This window comes from Pongo abelii, chromosome 15 (genome assembly GCF_028885655.2).
Source record: "Pongo abelii isolate AG06213 chromosome 15, NHGRI_mPonAbe1-v2.0_pri, whole genome shotgun sequence".
NCBI classification, from domain to species: Eukaryota; Metazoa; Chordata; class Mammalia; order Primates; family Hominidae; genus Pongo; species Pongo abelii.
The window spans coordinates 80,432,827-80,458,168 of record NC_072000.2 but is presented as its reverse complement, the minus strand read 5'-3'; the positions used below and the strand labels follow the sequence as shown (position 1 = coordinate 80,458,168).

General features: G+C 38.3%; 1 protein-coding gene across 11 annotated transcripts in view; it reads right to left on the bottom strand.

Annotated features, from left to right (window-relative positions):
* Positions 1–25,342, bottom strand: part of GPATCH2L (G-patch domain containing 2 like) — a 59,781-nt gene that overhangs the window by 15,520 nt on the left and 18,919 nt on the right. For 3 of the 11 annotated variants that reach the window (XM_002824961.5, XM_054530857.1, XM_024231589.3), the window contains exons 4-8: positions 23,756–23,932; positions 22,123–22,202; positions 19,043–19,110; positions 17,693–17,747; positions 14,853–14,938 (exon numbers count right to left, since the gene is read on the bottom strand). In XM_002824961.5, the coding sequence (XP_002825007.1) occupies positions 14,853–14,938; positions 17,693–17,747; positions 19,043–19,110; positions 22,123–22,202; positions 23,756–23,932 (466 nt within the window). Of the gene's footprint in view, positions 1–1,230; positions 4,162–14,852; positions 14,939–17,415; positions 17,531–17,692; positions 17,748–17,803; positions 17,844–19,042; positions 19,111–22,122; positions 22,203–23,755; positions 23,933–25,342 lie in introns of those variants that run through there. The other 8 variants (XM_054530855.2, XM_054530859.1, XM_054530856.2 and 5 more) reach the window with 5 other exon arrangements.

The window sequence follows — 25,342 nt, the reverse complement described above, 5'->3', positions numbered from 1 at the left end:
CACAATTGCTCTAAACTCACTAATGAAATACTTACTCCCAAGAGGTAATACGTTGAAAAGTTTAATGCTGTATGAACACAGATATTTGCATAGAATTTTAATAGGAAGTTTAACCTCCTGCCATGTAAATCTGAATTTTTAATACTGTCTACATCACAAGTTAAGTTAGCTTAGTTTCTGTGACTTTTAAAAATATTAATTATGTTTTTTATTTTACAGGCAAAACAATAAAAATATTAATTATGTGACAATATGTTCCTTCATCTGAATATTCAGCTTATTTTAAAAGCAAATGATTCTGTGAAAGACAATGAGATTAACACTGAACTAGCTGGTATGCTATTTTAGTTCACCACTGTTACCCAAGAATGTATTGTACTGTATGCAAATTAAGAAGTAAAATAAAAATCTTTATGTATGTGAAGATTTTGTCCCTCTCAAACTAGACAGATCCTGCCTCTGATTAAAGACCAAAATGAGTCTCACCTTTACACAAAGTGTTCCTTGAACATTTGGGGCCTCATCTACCATGAAGCAATGTTTAACTGGTGTGCATATATCTTCTTCTCTAATGAAACAAGAAGGCTTAATCTCTTTGAAATTAAGAACAGGGATCTTGAGAACAGAAACTTTATTTACACTTCTTTGATAATTTTCCAATGATCTACCAACCTTGGCTCAAGGCACACAGGCGATCCTAATTAGCTGTTGATTAAAACTGCTATGAATGAATAAAAGTTCTAAAAATCAAATGGCCACTTGAACACTTAAAAGTGATTAAAATAGTAAATTTTATATTATGTACATTTTACCACAATTTTAAAAAATTAGCCAAAGTAAATAACATATAAAATTATACCAGATAAACTCCTAATCAGTAGTCCCAGCTGAGGATCAAGACCCTTAGTAGTCTTAAAACTGGAACCTCAGACAAATCTAAGAAAACCTGGTTAGCAAGGCAACAAGACAGCTGTTGAATGGACAAATTTTTTGACTCAGCCTCCAAAATAACTTGCACAGTTGAAAAGGATGCATGCATGCACGCGCACACACACATACACACGCGCACACACACACACACACACTTTCACGTCTCTAAATAGCAAAAGCTTAAGAGTCAATTCAATTTATAAATAGGAAAATATAAGAATTTGACTAAAATCCTAAGAAATTCTTTAGGAATGCAAAGAATGTAACAGGCTGAGATTTATAATACAAAGCCAGTGGTTTGGAAAATTCCATCCAAAGCACCTTTTATTGATCACTCTGTCCTGTACAGAAAATTAAGTCAAATACCTCATGAATAATTAATTCTGAAAGCCCAAATAGTTAATTCTAAATAGCTAATTATAAATGTGTAAAGTAGGGAAAACACTTCCTTTTTCATACCTTGCATAAATCCTGCGAATAAGTCTAAGCAGCATGCTGATTTAATAATAAATTAACATAGATGACAACATCAAAGGTAGACAGGACTTCAGTCTGAACGGAGTGGTGGTAATTCCCTTTGAAGTCCAGACACAAGCAGAAAATAAAGTGACACTACAAAATTGTGTTTCTCCTCAAAACAGAGAAATGTAGAACACATAGAGCATCCATCTTTTCCACAAACATGGGACTTGAGTACATACCCAAACTGAGACTATCCAAGCACTCTGATCTTATTTAATCATCCTTATCCTCAGGCATGATTCAGAAGGAGAAACAAAGTCAAACAAAGGCTAACAGTGTATAGTCATGCTTCTTTCCTCTTTATCTGAAGCTCATTAAAGGAACCTCCAACGCTTTTCAGAAAAAATGTTAACACCACTGCTTCAAGCTAAACCATGTTACTGTTAGACATCAGGATGGTGGCGCTCGCTCTATAGCAGTGGTGAGGGGGAAGACAGGCAGAGAAAGAGGCACAGGGAGCTTCTGGGGTTCTTTCTGATAATGCTCTTTTTCTTCATCTGGATGCTTGTTACTTGACTGTAACTTTGTGACTGTTCATCAAGTGTATATTTCTTTGTACTCTTCCCTGTATGTTTATCCTTCAATAAAAAGTTAATTAAAAACATTGCTTCTTCAAGATCACAGTTTACAATATGCTGAGTTTCACGAGACAGATGCAAAATGAGAAGCATAAGTACTCAAGAAGTATATTAAGATACTAATTCTTGGAGTATCGACTTGAGCTGAACTACACAAATACTGCGTTTTATTTGCCCCCATCCATCATTTTCACCATTTTGCATGTTTGATATATGTCAGTAACATGGGAAAAGGCCCATATTATCAACTCTTTTATGGATCTAGTCAGTACTACTCATCTCACACTTTCAAGGAATGACAGTGTCATTTTGGAATTAAAAAAAAAAAACCATTTATGCACTAAAATGTTAAAGTTTTTAACAACTTTTAATAGAAATGCTTATTTACTTTAGCAAACTGAGAATAAGTATTACTTACCTATTATTACGCACACAGGTTATTATACCGCAACATCTTAGGGTGCTATTGTGGGTTCAATGGCTCAGGTGGTCCTTCCACCACCCTGCTCCTCTAGGTGATATTGTTAAGCCTTCAGGTCAATTGTCTCTACAGTAAGTGACCCTTGACTGCTATGCCTCCAGCATATTACTTCTCTCTGTGGTAAATGGTCTACTTCTACCACCCCATTCCTACCTCTAACTGTTGCCTTGAATATCCTAAATCCTTCAGATTTTGTAAATTCCTCTGGTTATAACAGGAAAGAACTGAAGACTTTCTAAGGAAATCAAGTAATGAAACTTAAGTGAATTATTTTATTGTAAAAGTATGTACTTTTGTGGACTACTTCCTTTCTACTAAGCAGTTCTGTTGCTTCTTTCATTGTTCACTAAATTTTTACTGAGCACCTACTCTTGCCAAGCACTGTACTAAACACTAAGGATATAGTGATAAACAAGAGACAATCTCTGCCTTGATGGATCTTATAGCCAAGTCCTATCTGCAGCTGGGCAGCTTTTCAGGTTACAGAATATGAATAACAAAGAAACTAGGGTATCAATGAAGAGAAGGTATGTTCGTTTTTAAAACTCAGTTTAAATGATCCTTCCCTCTTAAAACATTTCTCTTAAGACCCATTTCGAGGTTGGAGAGCTATTTCATAGGAGGTAGAATAACATCATATCTTCGCTGTCAGTATATATAAGGACATTTTTCTCTATGTCCCTTCCTAGACAAGACTTGGGGAGGGAAGAAGAGGAATGATCAAACTGTTATAACAGGACAGTAAGACATTTTGCTTCTTCCTTGGTTTTAAGTGAACATTAGTACTGCTAGAGTTTACAGCTTGGGAAAATCTATTTTTCTATGTGAAGTCCCCATCTGCTTGGAAAGAACCCTAGAGGACAAAGAAGGAAGAGGACCCAGAACAAGCCTGCTACACAATGGAATACTATTCAGGCGTTTAAAAAAAAAAAAAAAAAAGAGTAAGTCCTGTCATTCACAGCAACATGGATGGAACTAGAGGATATTAGGTTAAGTGAAAACAAGCCAGGAACAGAAAGTTAAACACATTGAGTTCTCACTCATAAGTGTAAGCTTAAAAAAGTTGATCTCATAGAAGTAAAAAGTAGAACAGAGGATACTTCAGGCTGGGGTAGGGGAAGGAAGGGATAGAGAAGGATTTGTTAAAAGATATAAACTTATAGCTAGATAGGAGGAATAAATTATAGCATTCTATAGTACTGTAAGGTGACTATAGTTAACAATTATATATTACACAATTTCAAATAGCTAGAAGGAGGATATTGAATGCTTCTAACAAAAAGAAATGATAAATGCTTGAGCAGATGGATATGCTAATAACCCTGATTTGATCACTACATATTGTATGTATTGAAATGCCACTGTGTACCCCATAAATATGCATAATCATTATGTGTCAGTTTTTTAAAATAAAATAAAATTTTAAAAGGAAGAGGAAGAAAAAGAGAACAAGCCTGGGGAAAAGAAGAAGGAAGTTGGGTGCTTAGAGCAAGAGGATTTAGAGGCAGGAAATGGAAGCTGTCATGTGGTACGGCACATTCAGAATATTAGCATAGCCCTGCTCAGAAGTAAAGAATATTACGTGTGGGGTTGGCAGAGCTGCCTGTATTATTTGGGGAACCTTACCACAACTGCTACAGCTTCGGCTTCCTATTGAAGAGGCAGTTCCAGTTTTTTGTTTATCCCCAAATTCCAGATCATCAATTGCAGACATAAAACATTAAAGAAGGGAAGGAAAAATAAGGAGGTTGACCACCTCCCCAACCCCATTTTCATTTAGGGGTACTTAACAACCCCTTGGCTCCTTTTCTTTTTAATGTGTTATTTATTTAATGTGTGTTATTTTACTTTGAAAGCATCACTGTTTACTCTCAAAATGGAAACTGAAAGAGGGACAAAAGCACAAATGCGGTAACAACAAGGATAAAGAGTCTGAGCTTCCCTTTCTCACCAACACAGAGACCCTCCCTACAAGTAGAAAGGGTAAAAGAGTAACGAGATATTTCAGAACTCTTTTTTAAGAGTAGTATATGGTTGTTCTTGGGTTGCAAACCATGTAATACGTTAAGGGAAGTGATCTTTCAATTAGGCATATTGTATAAAAGGCTAAGTATAAGTTAAAGTCTCCACCAAGTTAAAACTTCATTCTCAACTGGAGTGGCAAATGGTTATCAGAATTATATAAGGAGCTTTTACTAAATACACATGTCCCTATCAAGATCCTAATTTAGTAGGCTGGGCAGGAGTGGGAGCAGAATCAGTAACATATTTATTTTGAAATTTTTCCCTGGGTAATTCTGATAAGCACCTACCTACTTCGAAAATTACTGAGACGAAAAATCTACCAAATTCCCAGAGCCAACCTAGTCAATAATAGAGATCTAAGTATTCAACCTAAAGAATAATAGAGGCCGGGCGCGGTGGCTCACACCTGTAATCCCAGCACTTTGGGAGGCAGAGGCGGGCGGATCACGAGGTCAGGAGATCGAGACCATCCTGGCTAACACAGTGAAACCCCGTCTCTACTAAAAATACAAAAAATTTAGCCGGGCGTGGTGGCGGGCGCCTGTAGTCCCAGCTACTCGGGAGGCTGAGGCAGGAGAATGGCCTGAACCTGGGAGGCGGAGGTTGCAGTGAGCCGAGATTGTGCCACTGCACTCCAGCCCGGGCAACAGAGCGAGACTCCGTCTCAAAAAAAAAAAAAAAAAAAAAGAATAATAGAATGATTAAATGAATATAAATTTGGATAAAAATACTGTTCCCCAGTATATATGCAATTAGAGAAAAGACAGGCTATGCCTTTTCTGTTTCATCTGATCAGGGCCTCAGGGACAATCTTCACTCAGGCCAGCGAAACCTGGGGTATACGCTTCTTTCATAGCGTAAGTGTGGGATCAGTACTTCCCCTAAGAGTGTTATAGTTTCCCCACTGTGGTGGCATTTGCCAGGGCAGAGTTGGAAGAATGAGCACTAAAAGCAAAAAATTTTTATTTTTAAATAAGAATTTTAAAAAAATTCTTATCTCAGAAAAAGTCACTAAATTCTTATTACAAGTGTGAAGGTGAATGCTGAAATTAACAATTAACGGAGAGAGGATTCTTTCTATCCAAGCATAAACACAACATTTCTATTTTCTTTTTTACTGCAGGTAACTGAAAGATCAGGCGAGTTGTTAAAACTGCAGTGTTACTTAGGAAACTGGGCAGATCACTATGTCCTTGGGGCAGGAATGTACTTTTAGGGAAAAAAAAAAATACTTTGAGAAATACATGCATGTTTAATAGAACCAATGTTGGCAAAAAAATAACTGAAGTGACTGCTTTAGATTTGGAACAAAGATCTTTAGAGTCACTCCTAAGGAGAGAAAACTGTCTGTCTGCAAATGGCAAGCTAGTTTAAGGAACAGTTCACCTTCAAAAATCACTCATTTTTAAAGCTAATGAAAAGTTCATCTTTTTACATAGAATAAAAATCCTCAAAGAACTGGGTATAGAAGGAACATACCTCAACATAATAAAAGCCGTATATGACAGGCCCATTCTCATACTGAATGGAGAAAAACTGAAAGGCCTCTCTTCTAAGATCTGGAACATGATAAGGATGCCCACCTTCACCACTGTTACTCAATTTAGGAGTGGAAGTCCTAGCTAGAGTAATCAGACAAGAGAAGGAAATAAAGGGCATCCAAACCGAAAAGGAAGACGTCAAAGTATCCTTGTTTGTAGATGATATGAACTTATATTTGGAAAAACCTAAAGACTCTACCACAAAACTATTAGTAGTGATAAACAAGTTCAGTAAAGTTGCAAGATAAAAAATCAACACAAAAAAAATCAGTAGCATTTCTATATGCCAAGAGTGAACAATCTGAAAAAGAAATGTAAAAATTAACCCCATTTATAGTGGCCACAAATAAAATTAAATACCAGGAATTAACTTACAGAAATAAAAGATCTCTATAATGAAAAATATAAAACATGGATGAAAGAAATTGAAGAAGACACCAAAAAAATGGAAAGATATTCCATGTTCATGGATTGAAAGAATCAATATTGTTAAAACGACCATACTACCCAAACCAATCTACAGATTCAATGCAATCCCTATCAAAATACCCATGACATTCTTCACAGAAATAGAAAAAAGAATCCTAAAATTTATATGGAGCCACAAGAGACCCAGAATAGCCAAAGCTATCCTAAACAAAAAGAACAAAACTGAAGGAACAACATTACCTGGCTTCAAATTATACTACAGAGCTATAGTAACCGAAATAGCATTGAAGTGGCATAAAAACAGACACATAGACTAATGGAACAGAATAGAGAACCCAGAAACAAATCCACACATGCAGAGTGAACTCATTTTCAACAAAGGTGCCAAGAACATACACTGGGGAAAAGAGTCTCTTCAATAAATGGCACAGGGAAAACTGGATATCCATATGCAGAAGAATGAAACTAGACCCCTATCTCTCACCATATACAAAAATCAAATCAAGTAGATTAAAGACTTAAATCTAAAATCTCAAACTATGAAACTACTATAAGAAAACATTGGGAAAAATCTCCAGGACATTGGTCTGGGCAAAAATTTTTTGAGTAATACTCCACAATCACAGCAACCAAGGCAAAAATGGACAAATGGGATCACATTGAGTTAAAAACCTTCTGCCCAGCAAACAATCAACAAAGTGAATAAACAATGAGACATCATCTGACCCCAGTTAAAATGGCTTACATCCAAAATACAACTAATAATGCTGGTGAGGATGTGGTGAAAAAGTAATCTTCGTACACTGTTGGTGGGAATGTAAATTAGTACAACCACTATGGAGAACAGTTTGGAGGTTCCTCAAAAAAACTAAAAATAGAGCTACCATATGATCCAGCAATCTCACTACTGGGTAAATACCCAAAAGAAAGGAAATCAGTATATCAAAGAGATATCTGCACCCCCAGGTTTGCTGCAGCCCTGTTCACAATAGCCAAAATTTGGAAGCAACCTAAGTGTTCGTCAACTGATGAATGGATAAAGAAAATGTGGTGCATATACACAATGCAGTACTATTCAGCCATAAAAAAGAATGAGATCCTGTTATTTGCAACAACATGGATGGAAATGGAGATAATTACATTAAGTAAAATAGACCAGGCACAGAAAGACAAAAATCACATGTTCTCACTTATTTGCAGGATCTAAAAATCAAAACAATTGAACTAACAGAGATAAAGAGTAGAAGGAGGGTTACCAGAAGCTGGGAAGGGTAATGAGGGTGGTGGGGAATGCAGATGGTTAATATGTATAAAAAAATTGAAAAAATGAATAAGATCTACTATTTGATAGCACAACAGGGTGGCTATAGTCAATAATAATCTAACTGTACATTTTAAAATAAAAGAGTAAAATTGGTTTATTTGTAACACAAAGGATAAATGCTTGAGGGGATGGATACCCCATTCTCCATGATGTGATTATTACGCATTACATGCCTATATCAAACCATCTCATGTATCCCATAAGTATATACACCTACTACGTACCCACAAAAATTAAAAATTAGAAAGTTAATAAAATTCAATGTAAAAACAGTATTTGTTTTCTATACTTTTTCTTTAACACAAACAAGTAACACCAGAAAAAAATTTGATATTTCTAAGGACCAAAGGTCATATATATCATATATTCCAATTATTCTGCTTAATTACTAATCTATTCACCTCAATTATTTTTAACAAAAATATATGGAGGCCTACCCAACGTAACATACTATTTTGGATGTGCAGAAGGAGATAAAAGATGACTGAGCTGAGGTCCTGTCCCCAGGAGCTCACAACATAGTAGGAAGGCCAATTCCTAAAGAAAGAATTAATACTCCGAGACACTGAGTTGTAATCAGAGAACAAGTAAGTGCTAGGGCAAAAGGAGAAAAAGGAGGATTAAATCTAGGGATTTAATCCCTAGATTAAATGTGAGACTCCTTTCTCACATGTGATTTTACCTTTAGGGTTTACTGACATTATTAAGCAGTCAGGAGGGGACACATTTTCACAGACTTGCACCTGGGAAAAGATCTAGGCCTATGGCACTAGGAGCAGATAGGAAGAAAAGAAAAAAAAAAAAAAAACACTTCACAATTATCATAGGAAACAAAGGAGGCTTATCTAACAGGAAGCGATCCCAGCAATTCCACTAATGGTTTTCACTTAAATCTAACCCTCAGTAGTCTGTGACAAACCGCTCACCGGCACCTGAAAATTCCCCCTAATCTAACTCCCTTAGCTGGGCTAAAGTAGGCATATCTATGAAGCTGTTTCATGCCACCCATAAGAGCCAAATCATTTCACATCAGTTGGAAAGATGGGTATGTTACAATGGAAAAACAGAGAGAGAGAAAATGCTTTCATCATTCCACTTAGGCAGTAAGATGCCAGCCAGCTGAGAGCCACTGTCAACGAGACCCTCCGGTAGAGGACAAAAGATTCAAGAACTGTGTACTATACAATGGGCAATTCCAATAGGCTTGGGCAGCCTTATAGACAATACTACAGCAGAAACATTGCTTCACACACGTGGCTAAAACTGAGGCACTAAAGAGGTGAGAAAGCAACACTGTATTTCACAGCACCAACAGATACAGGACTAATAAAAGGTTCCTTCCCCCAAGCCCTGAGGTAAAACCTCAGGCTGTTTATTATGGCTCCAAAGGTCAAAATTAATAGCTTGAAGTGAGTCTTCTTCTTACTCTTTGAAACTCTTTGTCAAGTGGCACAGCCAGCTGGGCACACAACTCTGATATGCAGATCATAACGTTTGTGAACAGATAAAATGAATTACAAATGAGCTCAGCCTATCCTATTTCAACTCTCTAATGGGCAGGAAGGTCTCTCTCTTTTTTTTTTAACCCCAACTCTCTCCAAATGCCTTCTCTTATAGACCATTTGAGGTCATTTAAGCACCTCAAGAATCTGTATTATATCTAATTAGCAAATGACTCTGGAAGCCAACTCAAAGTTTTTAAAATTGCAATTATCCTAAGAATGGGGTAGGGCAGTAACTACATAACAAAAATAATATTGGTTACCAGGATGCTCAATATTTACATATATTATTTCATTTTGGTCCCCATTCAAGCAATTTAAAAAGTATTGATATTTCCATTTTAAAGATGTAGAAACTGAAGTATGAGAAGATTCAGTCATTTGCCTGGGTAAAGCCCGGATTCTCACCCAGGTCTGCCTGACACTAATATCTACACTCTTAATCTCCTAACACCTATGCCAATGGACTATGAAGAAAGTAGAAGCTATGAAACTTCTCATCCATTCATTAAGAAACATGTATAATATTTGCATACCAGGCTGATATCTGCCATCCTTACCGCAACTAAAAATAAGATTTCTCAAAGAAAAAATAGTTTCTTTACAAAGGAAGCTGACCTATATGAAAAGAAGATATCAGTGTTTTGCTATTTCAGAGCTTAAAGAAAGAATAAATTAAAATGGTAATGCTTGACCAAATTATCTTCCAAAATAAAGGAAAGGTCACTAAAAGTTGACCTTTCCTTTGAGTTGGAGAAAACTAAAACACTGCCATGAAAAGCTTTTGCACTCAGAAACTGCAACTGGTGATTTATGAATCACACAGATGCAACTGACCTGTATGTAGGGATTGATAAATCCTAGCTATCATTTTCTTTGGTAATAATAGTAAGAAAAACTATCCTTCACAATCAACAAATCTCTCATTTTGGGAAAAACTGCTTGCAGCACTAGTCTCCTTATTACAAGTTTGTGACTGTGCCCTTAACAATACCACTGCCTCTACCAGAATGCCAATCACACCATCTGCTGTTTGAGCAGCAGCAATTCTTAACACCAATACCAAGTATTACACCTTTAACACCAAATCCCAATACTAACAACCAAAACAACCAAACCAAAACACTTGGTTTATGGATTTCATCTACACGCCCAGCCAACAATCCAACTATCCATATATCCACCTGACAAAACTCTGCCCCTGATCCATTTATTAAGAACTATGTGCTGGGCACTGTGTAGATACTAACACTCTTGTCTACCTGCAGTAGGTTCTCCAAAGCTAAGAGAAGTCCAGAGGTCTACTTCCTGTAAGGAATGGTGCATACCATACCAAAGTACAGAGTTCGCACCAATTATGAAAGGGGAGTCCCTATTAAGCAAATTAGAAAGCACCAGTCACAAAACCATATGCATTTAGAAAAACAGTTCTTAACCCTGGCTGCTTATTAATCACCTAGGGAGCTTTAAAATAATGCCAATGTCTAGGCCTCATCCCAGACCAATTAAATCAGAATCTCTGGAAGTGGAGCCCAGCACGGATATATTTTCTTAAAGCTTCTTAGGTGATTCCAACTTGCAGCCAGGGTTGAAAACCACCAAGTTAACTATTTCCAGAGTGCTATTCCTGAAATCCACAAATCTATTAGATGGTACAAAGACCACAAAACTCTCCCTCCCAACCACTGCACCTGTCATCTGGGCTGTATTAAAACGATACATCAATAAAAGGTTATTTTAAGATTATGGTCCAATTATTTATTTGTTTATAGCAATGAAATACTAAACAAGAGAGGATTTTAGGTCATGCACCATCCTCCTAATGCCCCCCGCCCCCACCTATTCTGAGAACCAGAAGGGCATATGGTTCTAGCAGGGAGGAAACTGTTGAAAAGCCCTTGCTCTTGCTTGGGAGAATGGAATTGGCAGTGTCCAGGCAAGAAGCAGCCTCAGCTCAGTAACCTGACAGGAGGGAACCTTCATAGTTCAGGCATGATTATCAAACTCTTTGTGCTCTTAAAGGAGAGTAATTATAGGCATGTGAAAAAAGGGAAGCACTCCCTGAGGAACTCTTCCTCACATGCTTCCCAAGAGGCAGTAGGGCCATTAAAAATTCCATGATGAAGAGGAAAAACAGCCTGGGAACAGCCAGGAGGCAATACAGCAAATTAATACACCAGCCCTCCTCGGGGGAAGCTGTGATAAAACAGGAAACACTTCTCTCTTTGCAAAATAAAATTATACCACTAACGATAACATAGTCACCACACACACACACACACACACACACACACCATGCTAATGATGCGTGTGAAATTTCCAATGCTGCCCAGATGCTTTAAAAGAAATGTTTCCCTACTACAAATAAAATGGGACAAGAAAAAGATACAATTTCCACTGGAAACAGTTTTTAGTATAGTCATTCACCTGCCTCTTCCCTGCCACTACTCCTTCACACTCCTCCTTGGTGCCAGGCTTTTGCTAAATGATTCACTCTTTGCAAAGCCTACTGCCCAGTTCTGAATCCAATCTCATCAGTCTGCCACACTGGAGCTAGACGGTTCCATCTTCACTAACCCCTTGCTGGGGAGGAACTATTACAAAGGAGTGACCAGTTGCCCTGAGAGCTCAGTACGTCATCATTCACATTTTCTAAAAATTGCATAGAAGTCACTTGCACTGATCATTTCCCATGGAGCAGTGGTTGCCAAGCTTTACTGATGTGCATCCTCATGAGTAAAAAATCTGAAAAAAAATTATGTATGCAGTACATATACATAAAATATAAGTATGTGCTACCAGACACATATGTATAATTTAAAACAAAAAAAAAAATGTGAAGGATCAGCTATAAATACATGTTAAGTTCAAAAATTTTCTTCCCCTTTCCCAAAGAACCTTCATGTATGCAACCCACTTGGTATCTACTGCCCTGGGTATGACGTCTAGAAGTAAGGACAAAGACGATGTATGATTGTCCACATTCTCTTTCCTTTGCTTTCAGCAATGGTCTAAAACAATAAGCAATACTACCCTAGAGCTGAGCACACCAGAAGCACAGCAGAGACTTCCTTAGGTTTCCAAGTACAGCCACAAACACTGCCAGGCAAAAGAGTGAAGACGGTGGTATGGATAATGAGATACACAAAGAAACAAGAAGCTGATGCCTAGTCCAGCCACAGGATAAGGCTTATAAAGGAAACAGGAAACCTGACAAAAGTACAAATACTGATCTCAGCACAGCATAGCTTTAGGTAGCAAAGGTAAAGAGAAGAGGGAAAGTAATCCACTTTCAGCATTCTGATATGATATCATGCTACTCAAATCATTTTCCCAAACAGTATACAAAGACATTATTTTATTTGGTATTAAGACAAAAAGCTAAAGGACTGTTTTCCTATGGATTAAAATCTTGTTGTCTTCTATGACAGCTTGAGCACAATCACCTCTAAAAAGATCTCCCTGAGCCTCGACATTAGGGGCCCCTCCTCTGTGCTTTTTCAAACCTTTATTGTAGTTGTCAACTTCCATACCTGACTTTCCCATGAGATACCTTGAAGGTGGTATCTAAACAAAGAGCTGGCTCATAATAGGGTCCCAGCAAACACTGAATGAATTAATGATGAATAAACATCACGCTACTGAAGGAAAGGCCTTACTACTAATAGTTTATATCATTCCACAATTTTCCACATTCTTTTCTTTTTTTTTTTTTTTTGAGACAGGGTCTCACTCTGTCATCCAGGCTAGAGTGCAGTGGCGTCATCACAGCCACTACAACCCTGACCTCCTGAGCTCAAGCAATCCTTCCACCTCAGCCTCCCAAGTAGCTGAGACTACAGGTGTACGTCACCAGACACAACTGATTTTTTAAAAAAAATTTTGTAGAAACAAGGTCTCTCACTATGTAATAGCCTAGGCTGGTTCAACATTCTTTTTTTTTTTTTCTTTTCTGAGACAGAGTCTCACTCTGTCCCCCAGGCTGGAGTGCAGTGGCACTGCAAGCTCTGCCTCCCGGGTTCACGCCATTCTCCTGCCTCAGCCTCCCGAGTAGCTGGGACTACAGGCGCCCGCCAGCACACCCAGCTAATTTTTTGTATTTTTAGTAGAGACGGGTTTTTCACCGTGTTAGCCAGGATGGTCTCGATCTCCTGACCTCATGATCCGCCTGCCTCGGCCTCCCAAAATGCTGGGATTACAGGCTTGAGCCACCGCGCCCGGCAGTTCAACATTCTTAATAACACCATTTGTGATAGTCTCTCTTTTCAAAAGACATTCCATACAGAAATACCACTTCTTCAGTAGAAAGATCTGGCAGTAGGTTATGGTGCAAAATTTATTATTATAGCCCATAGTAGAAGTTCTAACTGTATCCATGAAAGTAACTTCTTTGTGCAGCCTGAACCTCAAAAGCTATAAACATAACCATTTAAGAACTTATTAGGAATAAAAAAGAGTTATCAGAACCTTGGAAAGAAATTCTTTGTGTCACCAGAAACAATAAAACTTCTAGGGTCCAGCCTATTAGCTACTCTTTTCTGCATAACAGCCCTGTAGGGGGTGCTACCATTAAAACCATATTTACTTCCCATGTCACCTAAAAGAATTTATATTTGTAAGGAATATATAGAATTTATATTTGTATATATAAAATATATATTTGTATATATAAAATATAAAGAATTTATATTTGTATTCATTTGACTAATATATATTAATGCCTAACAAGTCCCAGATAATGTGTTACGTGTTAGGGAGTTATCAGGGAATAAGACAACATCCCAGTACTTTGAAGCTTATATTCTAGTGGGAGAGACTGAGGGGTAAAGTGAAAAAGAAAAAAAATAAAAAAGAAAAACCAAACCAACTAAAATAAACTAATAAGCAAATTCAATTCAGACTGTGATAGAGCCATAAAGGAAACAAACAGATAATGAGCAGGAAGTGCTGGAGGTGCCCTTAGACGGGATGGTCTGAGTGGTCCTCCTTGACGAGGTGGCACCTGAGCTGAGACGAGCAGCAGCTCACATTGAGACAGTTTTCCAGTCAAAGGGAAGAAGTGCAAATGTTCAGAGGCAGGAAAGGACTGCTGCAATTTTTGAAGAACAAAACAGAGCTCCCTGATACTGCTGGATCTCTCCCCAACAGAGGGAGAAAATTATATGAAAGGAGGCTGTACATGTAGGGAGAAGTCAGATTATGCAGGGTTTTGCAGGGTCATGGCAAGGAACATTAATAATGTTCTTTGAAGATGGGGCTTTTAGCAGCAGAAATAAAATGAAATATGAGCCAGAAGACTTAGGTCAAAGTTGAGACTTAATCACATACTAGCCTTGGACCACAGGAAAGATACTTCACTGCTCTGCCTCAGTTTCTACATCTGTAAAACATGTATTCACCTCAAAAGATTGTCAGGATCAAACTGGATACTGTACACAAGCATACTCTATAATTTGAGGTGTAATAGAAAGGAATATAGTATTGTCCAGAAGCAAATAACAGCTACTAAAAGACAATTACCTGGCAGAGCAGTGTGCTGGTGAACACCTTCGGTGAGAAGCATCGGCAAGAACATCCAGGGAGTAAAGGGGAGACAGGGGATTGAACTGCAGGAATGAATAAGACTATTTTAGTAAGGCTTACATGAAACAGACCTGATCCTAAAGGGTAACCTACATTTGATTACTTTTCCCCTTTGACTATCCAACTCTTTTGTTATACCAAACACAGGCACTCTTCAGTAAAGTCACACATATTTAATAGTGTGCCTGTGAATGTACCAAACCTGATCTAGCACACCTCAAAAAAAAAAAAAAGCTATTCCTTATTAAACAACAATTTTTCAAAAACTTCTGACATACAATAGTCACTAAAATGGCTGAAGACAGTTTTTTCCACATGATATGACAGGAACTTGTGCCTGCTGATTATCAACTATGTATCAGCCCTTGTTCCCAAGAAGATTAGCATGAAATTACCTTTCCATTTCCTTATCCTGGCAAATGTTTCCAAGAATAACTGGTTGGCACATAACAGCAGCATAGTATTGTGGAAAGAGAACTAGACTAAGAATTAGAACACCTTTTAGTTCCAATCTACCACTGAGATACTGGGTGTTAAAAATTACATAACCTCTGAGCTTTACTATCCTTATCTGTTAAATGAATATATCACTATCTGTCTTACCTATTTTTTTTTTTTTTTTTTTTTTTTTTTTGAGACAGAGTGTCACTTCATCACCTAGGCTGGAGTGCAGTGGTATGATCTCAGCTCACTGCAACCTCCACCTCCCGAGTTCAAGCAATTCTCCTGCCTCAGCCTCCCAAGTAGCTGGGATTACAGGCACCCACCACCATACCCAGCTAATTTTTTTTTTTTTTTTTGTATTTTTAGTAGAGACAGGGTTTCGCCATGTTGGCCAGGCTGGTCTCGAACCCCTGACCTCAGCTGATCCACCTGCCTCAGCCTCCCAAAGTGCTGGGATTACAAGCATGAGCCACTGCGCCAGGCCTGCCCTACCTATTTCACAGGGTTATTATAAGGGTTAAATGAAATATTGCTTTCAGAGTATAATTTCAGTTTCTCATCTGCAAAACATCTACTTGACTTCAAAAGGTGGCTGTGAGGATCAAATGAGATCCCTCACTTTATGCTTGCTAGCTTTCCTCGGACTTTTCCCACAACATACAGTCCTCTCCAAAAAGTTTAGAACTTAACACCCTCTGACATACAAAGACTGGAAGAACCCGGAATGATAACTTCAAACGTGTTTTATGAGAATACAAACTAAGCAACTGTTCTATCTGCCACAGAGGTTCCAATTTTGGTTCTATTAGCTGTATGACTTTGGGCAAATAGTTTGAATCTTATAGATCTCCAGTTCATCATTTGCAAATAACGGATCTGGACCAGGTGACTGCCACAGGTCCCCTTCTGCCTGTAGGTCCTCTGATGCAAACATGATTAGTGCTCTAGCTCAGTGTTCCCCAAACTGCAGTCTCTCACATACCACCTTCATGACTTTCCTTATCTGCCTACAACCTGTACTACTGTTTACTTATTATTTTTCCTCATATCAATTATTTTTGCTCAGCTTTGTCCTTACTATATTTCCATGAAATAACAGGCTTGATACCATAATTACATCTTTTCCAATGTACGCTATAACACATAACTTAAAAATTGTGCATCCATATGCCATCTAAAATCATCTCATACACATACACCAGTAATGTCTTCTACCACTCTAGTTAATTTTGAAACAGCGAATTCACAATGAAGATTCCAAGTCTAAAATGTGGATCATGTGTATCAACTCAATAAGCTACTAAGTTGCTAAAAAAAAAAAAAAAAACACACAACAGGAAGCCTACAACTTTTCACCTGTCAGTGTTCATCTATTTTACAACTAATCACCAAGATAAAGCAATCCTCCAAAAAAATCACAAAGCTTCACACATAAAGAAACATATCAATAACCACTGTGAGTTAATTTTTAAATTGTGAGCCCTCCACATGGGCCTAAATATGCCAAGGGTCCCCTCAGTGGGTAGCCAGGGAAAAGACTAAGAAGGAGAGGCTCTAAGGCAGGGGTCCCCAACACCGGGGCCGCACAGCAGGAGGTGAGCTGTCAGCAAGCAGCTGCTCCCCATCATGCACATTACTGCCTGAGCTCTACCTCCTGTCAGATCAACAGCCACATTAGATTCTTATAGGAGTGCAAACCCTACTGTGAACTGAGCATGAGAGGGACCTACGTTGTGCACGCCTTATGAAAGCCTAATGCCTGATGATCTGTCATTGTTTCCCATCACCCCCAGATGGGACTGTCTAGTTGCAGGAACACAAGCTACATTATGATCAGTTGTATAATTATTTCATTATATATTACAATATAATAATAACAGAAATAAAGTACACAATAAATGTAATGCACTTGAATCATCCCAAAACCACCCCCCTCACCACGCCCCCAACCCGGGTCCATGGAAAAACTGTCTTCCACAAAACTGGTCCCTGGTGACATAAGGTTGGGGACCACTGCTCTAAGGCTTTGACCCCGCTTCACCCAAAGCAGCTCTACCTTCTGCTTCATACGTTTAGGCTTCAACATAGTACTTCTCAACGCAGGATTCTGACGTTGAACTAAACCATATGCAAATGAGATTCATTCCGCTTTCTTACTGCAAAGTTCAAAACTAAAATAAAAACAGGATTCCTATGAAATATATACTACAAGAAACTAATGATCACAGTTGAACCTACAAAGAGGAATTAGCTGCAGTTTTTACCAGTTAAGTATTGGATACTCTTAGAAAACAGTTCTCCAAGAAAATCAAAATAACAAGAGGAAACCTTACCTCATGTGCACAAGCAGAAATGTGAGGAAAATCAGAAGTCAACGCTTTATTCTTTCTAAAGAAAAGGAAACCAAACGATAAAACAAAGATGACAAAGAAAAATAACCTTACCTGATTTCGTTCTCTTTTCACAGCTGATGGTAACCAGAAACTAAAGAGAGGGAGAGAATAACAGGAAAGAAAACAATAAAAGAAGTGATAGGAAAATTACAGAAGGGAGAAGAAGATAAGATGTTGGAATAATGAAGTAAAGACAAAGAAGGGAATAGAGAAAAGATGCAATCAGAGGAGGAGAAAGAGATTAAATGTATGTGCATGTTTTGCAAAAAACAAACAAAAAACCTCTTCAAAGGAAAAAGGCTTGTAATGGAATGTAAAAGACTGGACAATAGAAATAAACCCAAGATTACAGTGTGACACCAATACTATCTCAGCTGTGCAGTGACAACAGGAGCCTCAACTCATCAAGGGCATAAACCACACCCACATCTTTATTTTCTATGTTAAAATTAGCCCAGGTTGGATGTGTATAGGATCACAACTGGGTACTGACCATGATGCATACAAGATATATGAAAGAACCAACCATTTTAGGGGACAAGGCTGTCACAAGAACTGGCAGAATTATTTTCCTGTAGCTACATACAGGCTTCCTACAGCACTCACCACAGTAATTAGAAAAAAAAGATATTTCACAGGTTGGGTGCAGTGGCTCACACCTGTAATCCCAACACTTTAGGAGGCCAAGGTGTGCAAATCACTTGAGCCCAGGAGTTCAAGACCAGACTGAACAACATGGCAAAACTCTGTCTCTACAAAAAATACAAAAATTAGACAGGCGCAGTGGCATGCGCCTGTAGTCCCAACTACTCAGGAGGCCAAAGTGGGAGGATTGCTTGAGCCTAGGAGGCAGAGGTTGCAGTGAGCCATGACTCTGCCACTGCACTCCAGCCTGGGCAGCAGAGCCAGACCCTGTCTCAAAAAAAAAGATATTTCCCTATGAAAAGGTCTAAAAATGGGAAGAGAATATAGGAGGACAGAGGCAATCATCCATTTTGAAAAAAAAAATTTAAAGACAAAAAAATTAGTTTAAAATAAACATTTTTACTGGAGGCTACTAATGCAGCGTCTGTAGGTATAAAAAAACAATACAATGAAACCAGTCTAGAAAGGAAAAGAAAATCACTGTCACAGGTTTAGGACGTTGCCATCTTTAACTGTTATAAAGTACAAATCTTTAAGATCTCTTTGAACTTTGAAGCCTGATTTCTAAGTTGCTCCATAAAACTCCCCTCTGCCTCCTCCTCCAAGGAGCAGACTAGCACAGCCAGTAAATACATAAGCACTTACTCTTTCTGCCGAGGGTCACTAATGATATGGCTTATCCTCTCAGTCCCCAAAGTGTTTATGCTGGTCTCCTAAAAAGACAAGGCAGACAAGAGTATCATCCAACCACAGAAACAAACATATAAAGTACAATATCAATCTTTCCCATAACTGTGCCAGCTAAGGCAACCTCAAAAGGCACATGTTAAAAGTCAATCTTAAAATAAAACAGCAACTATACTTCTTTTTATTGGAATCCATCTTAAAAGTATTACATGTTACCCTAAATTTATTATTCTCCAGTGATCCAAAAGTCTTTATAAACACTTTATAGACACTGTTCACCATATACGGTATTTTAATAAGTACTATACCTCCTGTAACTACTGAAGTATATAGGAGTAAAAATCCTTTTTTAGAAAATTCAACAGTAGCCAATTTTTAACAGGCCAACACACCAAGCTCCCTAGAGCTATGTGATTATAGTCCCAACAGCCTTCATCCTGGGACATTACCAAATCCTCACTGGTAAAACGTAAATATCTGCTGACTAAATATAAATACATCAAAAGAATTTTGTGACTTGCAAAAATTGTTACTCGGTACTTTGTCCCTCAAACATCATCTCATGAAATAAAAATAGAAATTTGCATAAAATTGATTCCTAAATTCAGGGTTCTCAAGACTATAGTGTAAAAGCTTACCCATAACACCACAAACAGTTCAGAAACCAACCATTTCCAAAAAATTAGAAAACGGCAATTCACTCTTCATTTAACTTGAGTACATTCACAATGCTTACCTACCATGGCACCTGGGAAAGCATACCAACACACATCTGAGTAACTGTTGTGTTGAGAGAACACAAGTCATGGGTGTGAATGCCAAGAATGTCAAGGCTGTTCTTCAAACACATTTGTGTCTGGACAAATGCTATTACCTATATTCATCTATATGTGTGAACCGTGCTAAACATCAGGCTACACATTTCAGCAGAACTGGCTATAGAAAAATTACTCTGAGGTCAGAGTCCGGGCGGTAGTGGAGTTAAATGAGAAGTTTTCATATACTATATTCTTCACATTCTGCATTTCTTATAGCTATGCCTCCTAGTCACAGACACAGACATGGTAGCGGGGCCAAGGGAAAAGATGGGTGAAAAATGAGCTATTTGTTACAGCAGAAAAATTATTAACTTAAAGTGCCGTAATGTTTAAATTTACAGTTTATTACTGTGTAAATTACAAGCAGTACTTTGTGTAATTAGCAGCTCGTTGGCAGGGAGCTGTGAATGAAACTCATTATTTATGATTACAATTTAGAAAAGCAGAAGAGAGATGGGGGAGGGGGAAGAAGGGGGGCAGAGCGGTGACCTCTTCTAGAAATGATAAATATCCCTTTAAGGTGATGAAGATGAATTAAACAAGTAAATATTATCCTATTCATTTGAAATCATTAAAGGCACATCCAATAGGCCCTCATTCCCTTCCAGGCAAGCTAAAGGGAAACCTTCAAGATAAAGTGACTTGTTTCCATGGAAGTAGATGGCTCTTATTTTACAAGAGCTGAAAGAAAGTAACATAGGTGGCAGGGGGAACATTATGTCAAGCCTAATCAACAAAAGTAAAACCTCTCCTTCTTCCACCCCATGTACTGCTATTCTGCTAGCTATCCCTGTTAACAATAAGCTCCCGAAACAGCAAAAGCAGAGTTTTGTCTGTAAAACGAGTAATTTGAAAGGTATCAGTCTTTCAATAATCAAATGTCTTCTAATTCAAGATTTGAACTTGAGGCCGGGCACGGTGGCTCATGCCTATAATCCCAGCACTTTGGGAGGCCGAGGTGGGTGGATCACCTGAGGTCAGGGGTTTGAGACCAGCCTGGCCAACATGGTAAAACCCCGTCTGTACTAAAAATACAAAAAAATTAGCCAGGCATGGTGGGGCGCCTGTAATCCCAGCTATCTGGGAGGCTGAGGCAGGAGAATCGCTTGAACCTGGAAGGCAGGAAGTTACAGTGAGCTGAGATCGCACCATTGCATTCCAGCCTAGGTCACAAAGCGAGATTCCATCTCAAAAAAAAAAAAAGATTTGAACTTGAATTTAAAGATAAAAAGAAATAAGAATCTTGGGCTCATCTGGAAATAAACAGCCTCATTTCTTTTGCATGCCTAAAACTTCAGAAAACCGTTCCCTGGTCAGACTATAAAACAGTATCCCCTTAAGGGAAGCCAGACTGTGGCACATATTGTGCCACCTAGCAGGCATTCTAAATGCTTACCAAGTGAACAAACAAATTAATGCTCTCAATGCCTCTCCCTTCCTTATTCTTTGCCCACCACCATCTTCTCTGACTGAGGATAAGCCCCTGTCTTAATTTATTTCTCAATCTCAAAGTAGAGTAAAAAATAAAATTCAATAAAAATGTAAAAAGATAAAAGTAGACCTAGGTTCAAATCTCTACTCCGCCATTCCTATCTGGGTAACATCAGACATTCCTTAACTTCTTCGAACCTAAGTTTTCCTCATCTGCTGAAGGTGCTTGCCCTTTTTCTACAAGGTTGCTGGAAGGATTAAATGAGCTGAGTCCCTAGCACCATCCCTGGCAAAGGCAGAACTGAATGAACAGCAGATAGTTCTCCCTCATGGCCAAGGAGGGGCTCTTGAAACTCAGTAACAGTTTTGTTTTTTTTTTTTTTAATGAATTCTAGGATGAAAGACCAAAGTTAGGAAAGAACAAAGATGCATTCATGAATTCAAGAGGAGTCATAAAGAAGCCAAGAGTATTTTAACTTACACAATAATAACATAACATTAATCAAAAGTTACAGAAGACACAGCTCAGGCTTGTAGGTTTATAGGCAATAGACACTGTAATGACAGTGTTTGCTTTGTCAGAACTTCTGTATGAATTACGTTTCATCTTTTATTTGTATATCCATTCACATTCTATATAATGTTCACTCTTGTAAACTCCCAACACATTCCAGTTGGCTCCATTAACTTCAACGAGTTCTGTAGCACCTCTGATTGTTAATAGGATACACAACTCCCATAGGGAATATTATCTCCCCACTGAGCCAAGCTAACTGTGAGAGGTATCACCTTCCCAACCAGCCTTCTTCGCCCCTTTCTGAGGCATCGAGCTGCAGCTCCAGGTAGACGATTCAAGCGAGCATGGTACCCTAAAAAAAGAAGAAAGGCCTCAGATACCGAATGCAGAAAATCCATATGCAACCCTATGTTTCTGGTACACTGAAGGCTTTACCCCCAGGATCTTAATAGATTGACCTTTAAACTAGCATCACAGAGCTATTTGCCAAGGATTTATTATTCCCAGGTCTTTGTCACTAGCAGTATGATCACAGGCATGCCATTTACCTTTGACCTAGGCATCCTCCATCTATAAAAGAGGGATAATCACTCAGTTCTACCTTACTGGGCTGTTTTGAAGACCCAATGAAATAGCAAGCAGAAGGGGCTTTATAAACTGAAAACACCACACAAACATAAGGTACTATTAACAATTTTTAATTTAAAATGAAATGTTAGTTTCTATGTCAAAAACATTCTAATTCATGACATAATGGGGAAAATAGCACGCATCGGATAACCCAATTTTTCTCACTGCTGCATGTGTTCTACACAAGGAAAGAACAACTGGACGAAACCACACCAAAATGTTACTAATGAGATTGTCTCTGGATATGAGATTATAGGCCATTTTAAGTTTCTTCTTACTATTCTTGCTTATTTGTATATATTTTAAGTGGTCCATTAGAAACTTTTAGAAATGTTCATCAAAATGTTCAATAAAGCAATGTGTGCCTCAGCCAGTCTTTACCAAGAACCAACTGCTGGTTCACCATGACAAAAATTCACCATGACAAAGAAAAATTCACCATGACAAAATCCTACATAATACGAGTTTACATCTCGTAGTGTGTTCTGATCACCCACAGATGTTCAACAAATTCTTGGCAACTGATTAACTGGTTGATTATGGGTTACTGGGAGCCCTAGAATCATAAATTTATAGTGCTAAAAGAAATGGTTTTGTCCAATGTCACATATCGTAAGTGATGACCCTGTCATCCCAGGAAAATGAAGTGACTATCACAGAGCTTGGTAGACAGTACCAGAGTATTAACACCACATTTCCATCTCTCTGTCCTAGGTTCTTTCCACCCACTTTGCTACATCATAATTGAAGAAAAAGCAAAGGGAAAAGGAAACATATTTGTGTTAAAGTCCCCAATAATAGGGTCATTAAAATAAAACTACTTAAATTATTTTAAAAGCATCCATTTTAAAAACACCACTATATGTGAATACTCTTACTGAAAATAAGAATATGTATGTGAATGTTCTTATTGAAATCTGTTCTCTTCCAAAATCCGATACTCAATAACCTATCAGTTTCACATCAGGATAAGCAGCTGTCACTAAATCTGGCACAAACGGCAATGGCAAGCTGAAGGACTCTCCTGCTAATATATATGTCCCAAGAGTTTCCATAGATTAGTTTAGGAAGGAATGGAGAGAACCTTAAGCTTTGAGACTTACTTTGAATCCTCTAGAAAATCCTTGAGCTAGCTCCAAAATTCAGATAGTTAATGTGTGATTGAAGGCATGAATATGCTTGCTAGGGGGTGATTGCTCTGCCCAAGGAGAACCATAATGCTCTGCCCAAGGAGAACCATAAAAGCATTAAGTTCTTGGTCTCCTAAGAACTCACCTCTTTGAGCTGGCCGAGAAGGTAAAAGGAATGTGGAATCTGAAAATTTATCCAATCCAGAATCCATTCTTTCTACTTCAGAACAATGATCAGGAGCCCACTTGGGCAGAAGATTAGGGACAGTGAATCCTGGGACACATTCTCCTTCATAGAACCAATCACTCTGTTCATCATCACCTAAAGTAAAGAGATCATATCATAAGCTAGAATTTTAAACAAGGTCTGAGAAAAACAAATGGGAGGGATGATTTCTTAGTGCTATAGTTTTGATCATCCTTTTTTTTTTTTTTTTGCCCCTTTTTGAGACAGAGTCTTGCTCTGTCACCCAGGCTGGAATGCAGTGGCATAATCACATGTTCAGGCAATCCTCCCATCTCAGCCTCCCGAGTGGCTGGAACCACAGGCTCATGCCACTATGCCTGGCTATTTTTTTTTTTTTTTTTGAGATGGATTCTTGTTCTGTTGCCTAGGCTGCAGTGCAGTGGCGTGATCTTGGCTCACTGTAACCTCCACCTCCCCTCCTGGGTTCAAGCAATTCTCTCTGACTCAGCCTCCTGAGTAGCTGGCATTACAGGCGCCCGCCACCATGCCTGGCTAATTTTTGTATTTTTTCAGTAGAGACAGGGTTTTGCCATGTTGGCCACGCTGGTCTTGGACTCCTGACCTCAAATGATCCACCCGCCTCGGCCTCCCAAAGTGCTGAGATTACAGGCGTGAGCCACTGCGCCCGGCCTTTTTTTTTTTTTTTTTTTTTTTAATTCTTTGTAGAAACTGGGTCTCCTTATGTTGCTCAGGCTGGTCTTGAACTCCTGGGCTCAAGCAATCCTCCCACCTCAGCCTCCCAAAGTGCTGGAATTACAGGCTGATTATACTTTTAAATAAATCAAGGCATTGTTCTGGTCCTTCTTGATTCATATTACAATGAAAACTGAAACACCAACTTGGTTTCACATAAATGTCATACTGTGTTAGACTGGACTGCTTTAATAGTTTAAAATAAATAAATAAAGTTACCACTTACCAAACCCTTACAACCTACCAGGATCCATGTTAAAAATCTGTAAATATGTCATCTCTTCCAAGCCCTACACTAACTCCAACTTATGTTCCTTCTAGGCAACTAAAGCCTAGAGAAGTCAAGGTCAATTTAGTAAACAATGAAGCCAGGATCTGAACCCAAAGCCTGACTAACTCAAAAGCCTGAGATCTTTATTACAAAAACAAACTGCCTCCCCTATACCATTCTCAGTGGTATAAACTTGGAGGTTCAAAACCCATAAATATTTCTCAATTCAAAGCTAGCTATTCCTGAGGGATTTCTTGCTATATTTGCCTTTATCATAAAAGGTGAATACAGAATATATGTCCATACTTCATTTTATCCTTGGTATCTCATTAATGGGACAGAAATCATCTTGATACTAGCAATCCAAGCTACTGGGGAAAAAAAAAATAACCACAGCAACAAATAACATAATTCCCTAAGGCTTTTCAATAAGTTATACCATTTTCCCAAGGCCATACTGTTAATTAACAGCAAAGTCACAACCAGATCCATATATCCAGACTGTTGGTACAAACTTCTTT